Source organism: Schistocerca nitens, chromosome 5, assembly GCF_023898315.1.
Source record: "Schistocerca nitens isolate TAMUIC-IGC-003100 chromosome 5, iqSchNite1.1, whole genome shotgun sequence".
In the NCBI taxonomy this organism is placed as follows: domain Eukaryota; kingdom Metazoa; phylum Arthropoda; class Insecta; order Orthoptera; family Acrididae; genus Schistocerca; species Schistocerca nitens.
Genome location: NC_064618.1, coordinates 95803078 through 95815344, shown reverse-complemented (window position 1 = coordinate 95815344; position 12267 = coordinate 95803078). Strand labels below are relative to the sequence as shown.

General features: G+C 40.9%; 1 protein-coding gene across 1 annotated transcript in view; it reads left to right on the top strand.

Annotated features, from left to right (window-relative positions):
- LOC126259441 (transcription initiation factor TFIID subunit 1) overlaps positions 1-12267 on the top strand; it is a 230279-nt gene that overhangs the window by 128284 nt on the left and 89728 nt on the right. The window contains exons 13-14 of the mRNA XM_049956255.1: positions 9366-9496; positions 9573-9794. Of these exons, the coding sequence (XP_049812212.1) occupies positions 9366-9496; positions 9573-9794 (353 nt within the window). The remainder of the gene's footprint in view (positions 1-9365; positions 9497-9572; positions 9795-12267) is intronic.

The following is a 12267-nucleotide window of genomic DNA, read 5'->3' as shown; positions in this document are numbered from 1 at the left end:
GGCTGTGTCACAGTGAATATGCGGCACAATTACATTACTTTGACATGAACTTCCTGGAAGCAGGTAGGATCCAACCTCAAACAGCACTGCCCTCCTGGCCTCTGGTAATGCTACTTCAGGACAGAGGCACAGTGGTGGCACCTCGAAACGATTGGAGGCAAGGCTTCTTCCTGCCATCTCATTATCGCCTAATGGTACCGCGTTGCTGTGCAATATCTCTGCAGTGGTTGATACTTCTTGCGCCATTCTCGATGCTCGGTAACACACGTCTGCTCAGCTTGAGCTCTATGAACAAGAGATGGTATAAAAGGAAGACGACAATGAAGTTTGCATTTTACTATTTTTCAGTCCATGTGTATTCACCATGTACACTTTACGTAAGTATCGACATTGTAAATAGTACTTCTGTTAATGGAATCAATATTGTTTTTCACTGGATAGCTTCCAGTTTGTATAAATAAAATATTTTTCTCTTTAAACATTATCATATCATTGATTGACGAAGGAGAAACTAGAGGAAAAAAAGAGACTGACTTTAATATTGTGCACATCAACTATATAAAAACACACATAGGATAAATAGTACAAAATGTTAAACTATAAATATATTTTGTTTTAAATAAATAAAATAAGGTAAAGGCAACCACTTACCTATAGAGGACTGGTGTGAAGTGTGCACAAACACATAATAGGAAACTGTTAATACTAGCTTTCAAATTCTTGCTCTTTTTCTTGTAAGAATGCAAAAATTCACACATACACACAGACACCCATGTGTACAATCTGGCTGTAGTGGTAAGACTTATTATTGGATATTGACTATTAAAAGCACTTGCCTGTGTAGAAGGAGGGGGTAGCAGGGTAGTGTGAGGCAGGTCTTTCACCAAATGACTCAGTGGCTGCACAACACGATGAAAGAGGTTTTAAAGGGTAGAGCATGTAAGGAGCAGATAGAGGGTGTGGGGGTGTGGAGGAAGGAAAGGAGAGGGTGATGAAAAGGAGACAGAAAGTGGAGAGAGTAAGGGAGAGGGGTGTAAAAATGGGGTGGAGAGAGAAGTGGAAAACTGGAGGTGGGGGGGGGGGGGTGGTTCCCACATAGGCAGAAGAGGGAAGGAAGAGTAATGGGAGAAAGCAGTACATGATCTGGATGTGGGAGGACTAGTGTGGACAGAGAGAGAAGGGAAAAGGTAAGGTGAGTCAGTAGGAAACAAGTTAGTGGAGGTTCAGGCCAGGGGGTAGCAAGAGCACAGAATATGCTGGAGAGATAAATTACCACCTGCTGATTCAGAGAAAATCGTACCAAAATGGGGTACCCAAATGACCTGTGTAGTGAAGCAGCTGTTGAAGTCATTAGTGTTGTGGTGTGCATTTATGTTTGACAACTGGATGGACAAATTTGTGGTTTGCCACAGTTTGGCAGTGGCTACTTACGTGACTGGACAGTTGGTTGCTTGTCATGCCCAAGCAGAATTCTGAACAGTAATTGCAGCATAGCTGATATATAACATGGCTGCTTTCACACAGGACCCTGCCTTTAATTGGGTAGGAGATGCCTGTGAGGAACTGTGGTAGGAGATTGTTGGTGGATGTAGGGTACAGGTCTTGCAGGTGGGTTGACTACAGGGGAATGACCTGTGCGATGCAGGATTAGGAGCAGGATTGGAGAGGGGCAGAGCACCACTTTGGATGGTGTGAGTAGGATGGTAGGTAGGATATTCCTCACCTCAGGGCATGGAAAGAGGTAGTGAAAGCCCTGGTGAAAGATGTGTTTACTGGTGTCAAGGGAGGTGATGGCATGGGAGATCTGTTTGTGGATGAACTGGATTGGATATTGTCTGTCAATAAAAGTTCTGATATGGAAAGGTTATTGGTAAATTTTGAGGACACCTGCGTACCACTGTAGATGCGCATCCATGGTTGGTGATGCTGTATGGAAGAGACCTTTTCACATGGAATGCGTCACAGCTGTGCAAGTGGAGGTACTCTTGGAGGTTGGCGCATTTGATGTTGAGCCACCTGAGATGTGGAGATCAACATTTGGGAAGGTGGCTCATTGAGTTGAGAGAAGGACCAAGTGAAGCGGATTTGGGAGTAGGTATTAAGATTGTGAGGAAGGAGCAAAGTTGTGCCTGCTATGAGTCCAGATCATGGAAATGTCATCAATGAATCTGAGCCACCCAAGGGTTTTACGTGTTGACTGGATAGGAAGGATTCCTCCAAATAATCCATAAATAAATTGCTGTAGGACTGTGCCATGTGAGTACCCTTGACAGTACCACAGATCTGTTTATAGATTTGGCCTTTGAAAGTGAAATAATTGTGGGTCAGAATGTGGTTGGCTAGGAGGATTAGGAAATAGGTGGTGGGTTGGTATGAGGAGGACGTTGAGAAAGGTAGTGTCCCATGGCATTGAGGATTTTTGTGTATAAAGACATTGTATGCACAGTGACCAACAAGAAGTCTGATCATAACAGCGGAAACAATGGAAAGGCAGTGAAGAAAGCAAGCAGTGTCCTGAATATAGAATGGGATGTTACGGACAATGGTTTGGAGGTGCTGGTCAACAAAGGCAGAGGTTCATTCAGTGGAGGCATTGTATCCAGCCACAGTGTGATGACCCTTGTGGACCTGCAGGAAGTCCTGTTGGACATGTGGAATGGGATCATGGTCGTAAGGTTTGTATGCAGAGGTGTTGGAAAAGTAGCTCAGGCCCACATCCACATACTCGCTATACTTCATGACCACTGTGCAGGAGCCTTTGTGAGGAAAGTTCAGGATTTTCAGGTCATGTATAACTGTGTGTTCCCCACTGGGGAGGGATCTAGGAATTGAATGTGAGGCTAGGTTAGATGTGAGGAATTCATTAAAGCTAACCAGAGGATGACTGGACGGAAGGGGAGGATAATCACAGTTGGAGGGAAGTGGGAACTGTTTTAAACAAAGTTCTTTGTGGGGTGTTGGTTGTCTGTTGTCAGTGGAATGCATGGCAGTCGTGTTTCTACTGCAGAGAATGGGTGAAGAAAAGAAGGTCCTTTACGAGTCCAGCATGGCTGAATTTAGGTTTTGGTCTAAAGATGAAAGTACTGAGACTTCTGACACTCCTTTTCTCAAATAGCTCCACAGATATGACCATTAATGTCAGGCTCATGAACCACCAACAGTGCTTCCACTTTGACAGCTGCCATCATTGCCATGTGAAAAAGTCTCTTCCAAGCAGCATCACCAACAATGGTGGACACTGTATCTACAGTGGTATGCAGGCATCAGCAAAATATACCAATAACCTTTCCATATCATAGCCTTTGTTGACAGATAATATCCAATGCAGCTCATCCATAAACAGATCTCCCATGCCATCACCTACCTTGACACCACTAGTCCTGTTAACCAGCCACCAGTTAGCACTCCTCTAATTACCCGGGATGATCCTGGCGTTTAAAAAGCTCAACCACATTCTTCATCAGGACTGTGACTACCTCTCTTCATACCCTGAAATGATGGGTATTCGACCCACATCACTCAAAGTAGTGTTCTGCCACCCACCAAACCTACAGAAGATTGTTGATTGTCCCTAGTCCAATCCTGCACCCCATGGGTCATTCTCTTGAAGTCGGCCCAGCTGCAAGACCTGTTCCATATATCCACCCACCACCTCATGTCACAGTCCATCACAGCCATCGCCTGCCCAATTAAAGGCAGGGTATCATATGAAAGCAGCCATGCAATTACTGTACAGCATTCTTTGTAGCACACAAGTAACCAACCATCCATTCGCGTGAATGGCCACTACCAAACTGTGGCAACTGCAGATTTGTCCATCTAGCTGCCGAACACGCTGTGCACCACAATATTAATGACTTCAACAGCTGCTCTGCTACACAGGTCATTCTGATAATCCCTTCTGGCACTAGTTTCTCCAAACTGTGCATGTGGGGATTGTGATTCCAGCACATTGCAAACCCACTGGCCTAAACCTCCACTCATTTGTTTCTGATTGCCTCACCTTAACTTACCATTTCCCTTCTCTCTTCAGTTTACCACTCCTCCCCCATCCTGATTGTGTACTGTCTTCTCTCCCTACTCTTCATGCCGCTCCCTCTCCTCCTCCCTCTTTTCCTCCCCTCCCCCTCCCCCTTATTCTATCCCCTCCCTATGTCTCTCTTCATTACTTTCTCCTGTCCTCCCCTCCCCTTCATTTTCTCTCTGTCCCTTATATGCTCTACCATTTAAACTCCCTTCATAGTGTGCAACTGCTGAGTTATCTGGCAAAAGGCCTTCTTCATGCTACCCTGGTAACCCTTCCTTTCCTTGTATCGTTCCTTACCCATTCCCCACCTGTATTTACCCAGGTAAATGCTTTCAATATTCAATAATTAGTCTTGTTACTACTGTGAGCATGTATGTTTGGGTGTCTGTGTGGTTGTGTGTGTGAAAGTGAGTACCCTTACTAGAAAAAAAAGCAAGAGCTTTTCCATTGTTTCATGTACTTTTCCATTCAGGATTTTCGATTATTGCTTTAACTTTCAGATGTTAACATAAAAGATAGGAATAATGTAGAATACATAAACACATTAGGTAGTTAAAGTATTTTTGATTATCAGTTATTTCAGTGTCCTTAAGAGGGTACAAATTATGGTTCTGTATAATGGGTTGGAAATTTGGTTGTGCATTGGGATTTAAAAAGCTCGCCAAGATTTTTCTAGAAACTCAGATTTTCTAATTGAAATATTTCATCGACTAACGTGATATTCTAGGAAAATTATAAATTTTAGTAAACAGAAAAATTGGAAGCCATCAAAGAGATGGTCACTGTTCAGAATGTGGCATGCGGGGCTGGGGACCAGGTGAAGTGGATGGGAGAGTGGGTTTTGAGGCTGTGGAGAAACGAGGATGGAATGTCTTGCACTGGGTCCAGCTCATTAAGATATCATTAATGAACCTATATCAGATGAGGGATTTGGGATTTTGGGTGTCTAGCAAAGTTGGCATAAGAGGATACATTGTAGGTGCCTATGACTGTGTTGCAGATTTGTTTGTATATTTATCCAGCAAATGAGAAGTTATGGGTAAAGATGCAGTTCTTTTAGGTGTCTAAGGAATGGCGTGGGCAGTTTAAGTTAGTTGGATATTGAGAGTGGTAGTGTTTGAAAATGCCAAGGCCATCATCATGGGTGATGTTGGTGTTAGGGAGATGGCATCAACAGTGAGTTGGGGTCCACGTGGTAATAGGGTGGGGATGGTTGAATTTGTGTGTTTGGTATGGAAAGGTAGGTTGTGAGCAATGGATTGGAGGTGTTAGTCAAGAAGACCCAAAATTATATTTGTGGAAGCTTTGTAACTTTGTACAGTTGCGTGTCCTGGATGGTTGGATATAATGATTTTGGAAACCATTTGGAAGGTGTGTGTGCTGCGTGTAGTTGGGGTGAGGAGGGAGATGCATTTGGGGAAGAGCTCTTGCGATGGGGCTGAAGATTTGAGTAAGAATTGCGGTTTATACTAGACTTCTGGGGAAGTATCATAGTAGCAATGCTTGGAGACAGAATAATCAGACAGTTCGACTACTGTGTGAGGCTGCTTGCTAATGACTTTCCTATTTATCTAGAAATTATTTGTGTTTATGATGTGTGCGTCACCCTAGTAAATCCCAGATGTCTGTAGAGATGATTGATAGAATATAATAAAAATAATAAAAACTATTGGAAGAAAAAGCAAATTCATTCAGCTGACGATGGTAAGATATCTAATGAAGGGGTAGTACTAGGTAGAGGGAAGAAAATATTCCCTTTGTCAAATTGTATAGTACCTGGATATTACAAAGTGAGAAACATAACTTAGACTGACTAGGTTAGAAAAATAGTAGTGATGTGAATATGGAAAAGTAACTGCAAAGACGCAAAAGAATTAGCTTATCTAATGCTAGTTTGACCAATATCAGAGCTGGCTGGGGTGGCCGAGCGGTTCTAGGCGCTACAGTCTGGAACCGCATGACTGCTACGGTTGCAGGTTCGAATCCTGCCTCGGGCATGGATGTGTGTGATGTCCTTAGGTTAATTAGGTTTAAGTAGCTCTAAGTTCTAGGGGACTGATGACCTCAGAAGTTAAGTCCCATAGTGCTCAGAGCCATTTTTTTTGAACCAATATCAGAATACAGAGGTTCCTATTGGGATCACCAGCAGTCATACGTTGGGAACGGACAAATTAGAAGTGGTGCAATAGCATGATGTTTGATAAATCTGCAGTGTACTTAGCTGGGCTTATAGTACTGCTGGAGAGAAAAATGAATTAGGTTAGGTTAGGAAACGTTACAGCATAAGAGAAGAAAATCTTGACTATGTACTCTTTATAAATGGTACTCACAAAAACCATCTGGAAATAACATTCAAAAATTTAATTTTCTGTGTCATTCAACATTATGTAAGAAGATTACACTTCGCGATATCAGTACAGTTCTATGAGATTTTGTTACGAAGACTGTTGGCAATGTCACGAGATGGTGTTTGTTTAACGAAACAGTGTAACATAATTAGCTGTGATGGCACTTACTAATGTTAAATATTTTCTCTGTAATTTATTCCTTCCTTTGCAATTTTGAATTTTAAAAATTCAAATACTGTATATGCCAATGAAATAACATCCAAATTATAGCTATAACCCTAAATAATTCTTGTCTTCTTGTTGTCATTTCAGCCTGCCTGCTATAGACGAGACTGTTTCAACTGTGCTTTTCTTTTTCTGTGTGCATGGGCTTCAATTTGACGTCAGTTCTATGACATACATTTCCTATGCTGTTTAGTCCATACATCAGTCACATTTTGACAGTGTTTAGTTTATCTTTGCTTCAAACCAAGATGCTCTTGGAGTTTCTTCTTGTTTGGAATGCATTTCTGTATGTCATCCTTGTTGAGAAAGTACCAGAAGATTTAGTTGCTCAAACTTGTAGAACTTGTATCAGCAATGTGACCATAGAAAATGATCCTCCTCCCATGAATGTATGTAATCTTTTCTACATGGGTGTAGAGTTCACCATTGTGCCAGCTTCTAAATTAACTATTTTCTTTAATTGCTCCAAGGCATGTAGGATTTTTCTAAAGATATGTCATTTTGTTATTTCTGATTCCTTGATCAGACTATTTCTATTCATAGCAAGGCATTCAATGACAGATATGGCCTCCAAGCATATTACTGTGCAGTAATGGAGTATCTGGGTGTGAATGGATATTGGTATCTTTTAGACATTTTTGGTTATTTAATATGCAGTGTTTATTTTCTCGCCCCATGATGCAGACACCTGTTTCTTGGAGGTGTTGGAATCCATCCACTCTTCTAGGTATTTCAGTTTCTCCATTTATTTGGTTTCCCCTTCTTTTACCTGTAGTGCTCTTGCTGACTTGGTGTACATTATAAATTCTGTTTTCTCAAAAGAGATATGGAGTCCAATCTTTGCTGTTAGTCTCTTCAACTCATTGAGTTGTTTTGCAAATGTGTATAGCAAATCAGAAAAAATGAGTTGCCTGCAAAAGGTAGGCAATCAGCTGTCAAACTGATGTTTTTATTGGTTAGCCTGATATTTACCACTCTTTCCTTTTCTCCACTCATGTATGTCTACCCATATAATCTTCAGCATTCTTCTGTCACTCTGCATTTCAAAAGCTTCTGTCTTCTTCTTCTTGTCTGAATTGCCAGTCACCCACATTTCACTTCCATACAAGACCACATTCCAGACAAAATACCTTCAGAAAGACTTCCTAAAACTAAAATGTATATTTGATGTTAGCAAATTCCTCTTTTTCAGGAAATATATCTTGCTGTTGCCAGTCTCTGAAATAGAAAAATGCATCTACTACTTTTAATGTCTCATTATTTAATCTAATTACCTCAATATCCCCTGATTTAACTTGTCTGTATCTCATTATTCTTCTTTTACAATACGAGAGAAGGAAAGTTGCTACTCACCATATAGCGGAGATGCTCTGCCGCAATAGGCACAATAAAAAGGTTCACACAATCATAGCTTTCGGCCATTAAGGCCTTTGTCAGCAGTAGACACACACACACACACACACACACACACACACACACACACACACTCACACTCACGCAAGCACAACAGAGAGCTTTTCTGCATTGCGTAGGTGGGAACTTTCCCAGCAATACATCCTACGTTCCCTTAACCCTCCTGGCCTCAACCTTTGTTAGTCACTGTCCTCACCCATCCAGCCCCCTCCCTGTTCCCGTTCCAGCACTACACAGCCGTCATTTCGCTGCCACACCCAGTCTTTTAATTTATTTTATTTTTATTTCTCTCCTTTCCGCTAACTTTCCTTCTCTCATATTGTTACCCTTCTTATACTTTATTTAACTGGATAGATAAAAAATCCATCACTAAGTGGCGGCAGAACACACACATAAAAGATGGTTGTAATTGGCAAGATTTCAGAGCCAGTGGCTCCCTCTTCAGGCAGAAGGGTTCAAGGGGAAGGAAGAGGGGTGAAGGAAAGGGACTGGAGAGGTCTAGGAAAAGGAATAGATTTCGGGAAAGTCACCGTGAAAGTCAGGGGAGACTTACCATACGGGATGAAAAGGAAAGACTGATTATTGGAGACAGCATCGGACGAGACTTGAAAACCTGAGAGCTTAAAGACTGAAGGCAAGGTAATACATAGACAGAGATTACTGCTTAAACATTATGCATGAGTTAATAAGAGTGAAAAGCTGAGTGCATTGTACGTAACAGAGGTGGGAGGAGGGCAGTGAAAAGTAGACGGGAGAGAGAATGAAAGTTGTAGAAAACTAAAATGGAGTGAAGCAAAGAGTAGTTACAGTGAAGAAATGCCGAGATGGAAGAAATTAACGTAAATTAAGGGCAGGTGGGTGGTGAGAACCAAGGACATGTTGTAGTGCTAGTTCTCACCTGCGGAGTTCTGAGAAACTGGTGTTTGGGGCACAAGGTGGCTCTCCCTTTGATAGTATATGCTTTCCAGTTACAGGGCTGTTATAGGTGGTGGTTGTAGAGGGCATAGGGCAAGTCTTACAGCGGGGATGGTCATAGGGATAGGTACCATAGGTTAGGCAGATGAGTGTAGAAGGAACATAGGGTCTGACAATAATATAAGAAGAATATATCTTCTTTTACTTTTGTTGATGTTTATCTTGTAATCTCTTTCAAGACTCTATCCTTTCTTTTCAGCTGCTCTTCCAAGACATATGCTGTCTCAGACAGCATCATATAGCATCACTGGCAAAGCTCAAACTCTTTGTTTCTTCTCCCTGAACATATTTTGTTACCTAAACCAAATTAAGTAATAAAAATATTAAAAGTATCCTGTTTGCTTAATTATCATGTTTACCTTAATTAATTTTGTCAGGTATGGACTCCAACTGGTGGGTCATAAAACCAGACTTCAGACTTCCTACAGAAGAGGAAATACGTGCTATGGTTTCCCCTGAGCAGTGCTGTGCATACTTCAGTATGATTGCTGCTGAACAGAGGCTCAAGGCATGTGAATGTTTTAACAGCTTCACAACATTTGTCATTTAAATGGACATTTTGTTAATTGTGTGAATTTCATTAGGATGCAGGCTATGGAGAGAAATCAATATTTACAACCCAAGAGGATGATGATGAGGAAATGCAGCTGAAGATGGATGATGAAGTTAAGGTGGCCCCGTGGAACACCACAAGAGCATACATACAAGCAATAAAGGGTAAATGCCTGCTACAGCTGACAGGGCCAGCAGACCCTACTGGATGTGGCGAAGGTTTCTCCTACATCAGGGTGCCAAATAAGCCAACGGTGAGTAGTTTCAGAATAGCTGTGTGCTTTCTAGCACTGTTCTGTGGTCAGTGCTAAATAGTGAATAATGTTAAAATATGGAAAAGAAAAAATAGAAAGTTTTAGGAAGAAACTCAGACAAATGGGTAGGAGGCATCAAGTTTTTGCAATAGTGATGCAACTTGCAGCATTCATTCATATGGGAACAAAATCAGACTTCATAGAAAATTACTAAACCTAATTATTTACGAATTCAGAAGCTTTCTTTCCCAGTGTGTTTCCAACTTATGATACTGCTGGTTCTTCATGCTTGATGCATAACATACATTGTTTTCAACAGTATAAATCAGTAGCTTATTTTTCATTTCTCACTGTTTCCATACAAAATACTCTAATACTGTCCTATGGTATTCTTTTATTCTCTTAACGAATGTGAAATACTCAATGCTTCATTTGATTATAGCTGTAATAAAATGGGTGGAAAAAATGCAAATATTATCCATTTTGTTTCAAAGACTCTGACTGAAAAGTGAGGTACCAGATGTCTCATTCTACCTTCCTCAGCATCTTTAAAAATTTGACCCAAAATTTTGGCATGCAGATATATTTGCACTTTTTTAATATGCAACTCACTTCAAACTCTCACAAGCCCTTCTAACTGTAACTCACTCACACCCTCTAGTCCACCACTGTAAGTTGCTTGTATCCATCCACTCCTAATTGTCATTCCTCAATCATTCAACCAAACTCTCTTATCTCCTTCTGTCTTTCTGTCTCCTGTGTCACAGCCACAATCTCCTTCGTTCTGTCATAGTACTACAGTCTCCTTTATCTGTCACTGTCTCCCTCTTGCTGTCTCTCTCATTATCGTTGGCTCACACCCACTTCCAGTTTCTCTTTCTCTTTATTGCCCCCACCCCCACAGCACTGTCTTCTTCATTCATTTTGTAGCACTGTTCTGTCACTGTCAGTTATGTTCCATTGCCACTGTGTCCCTGTCTTTCTCTCACCACAACACTGTCTACTATCTTCCAGTATTTATTACTTTTTCTTCTCTTTGCCACTGCCACTGCCTTCTTTTCTCTCAGCATAAAAAGGTATGAATATGTTCACATTCCAAAATTTTTAATGGTGCTGAGAAAGGTAGAACCGGGCCACTGGTACACCATTGTCCAGTCAGATTCTTTTAAATAAACAGAAACATATTCCCATTTTTTGTGTTCTGATAGGAGAATTTTTGCACTTTTTTTTTGTGCGGGTTCCTGAGGAACTGCCCATGAAGTAATGGGGCCTCCATTAGTTCCATGAAGCCCACTGTAGACCACATGACATGCAAAAATAAAACCAACCAATTTTCTCTATTTGCCTTAACAGAAGGAAATGTGTAATATTCATACTTTGACCCTGTACTGTAGGCTAGTGACACTGAAACAATCCCTCTGTTCGTTATAGAACTGGCCTCTAGCCCTAGGGCTGTCCAAAACACAAGACCCTACCTGTCTTATCACCAATAGAGCCTGAGGTACGAGCACCAGAAAATCTCACTTCTGTGTGCGGTGTTTTGGAAGATGTCAGGCACGCATGCTGTCACGTGCATACCAATTATCTTAGCTTGCAAATAACATGGAATCTACAACTGTGTTTCCCTCACTGTAGATTTTGATATATATTGGTGATAATCTCTAAGTAACACTGATTCTAAGTGACAGTTTATGACTGTCACTTTAAAGAGCACCAATTCTCTTATTTCTCTGCATGATATAACAGCTATCATCTTACACCAATTCATGATCCATGTGCAAGACACACAAACTATGTTGGTACAAATGAAACTCACAACTATGTTAGTATCCAAATCTATGATCTCATTCGTTACCTTTGTGCTTTTATTAAATTGGATTGTAACAAAAGTTCCAGACATTTCTTTTGCTGCAGAGTTTATTATGTGAATATTACTTACAACAAAACTTATTTATAGCTTCAGTGTTATTTGCTACAACTTGTAGATGAACAAATTCAGTTTCAGTTCCTTTGTTCAGTTACTTTCGCTGACAGCAAATTGACTTAGTTTACTTCTGGGATGATGGCCATAGAGGAATTATGACCAAAGTTTAAACTAATTGTATATCATGTTCTGGAGAAGTGTATTAAGGATTGGAAAAAAAAAAAAAAAAACCGTGGTTTAACAGCAATATTCGTGAAATGCTGAGAAAACAAATGCTGTTCTGCTCTTTTTACTAAAGAGTACTCGCAAAAGACGACAGGCAAACTTTAGTAGAGATTTGTGCATCTGTGAACAGATCTACACATGAAGCATGCGACAACTGCCACCATCATACCTTATTGAAAGATCTGGCTGAAAAACCGAGAAAATCCTGGTCCTATGTAAAATCACTAAGCAGGTCTAAGGCATCCATCCAGTCACTCGTTGACCAGTCTGGTGTGGCAGTTGAAGATAGCAAAACAAAAGCTGAAGTTTTAAATTTTGCATTTA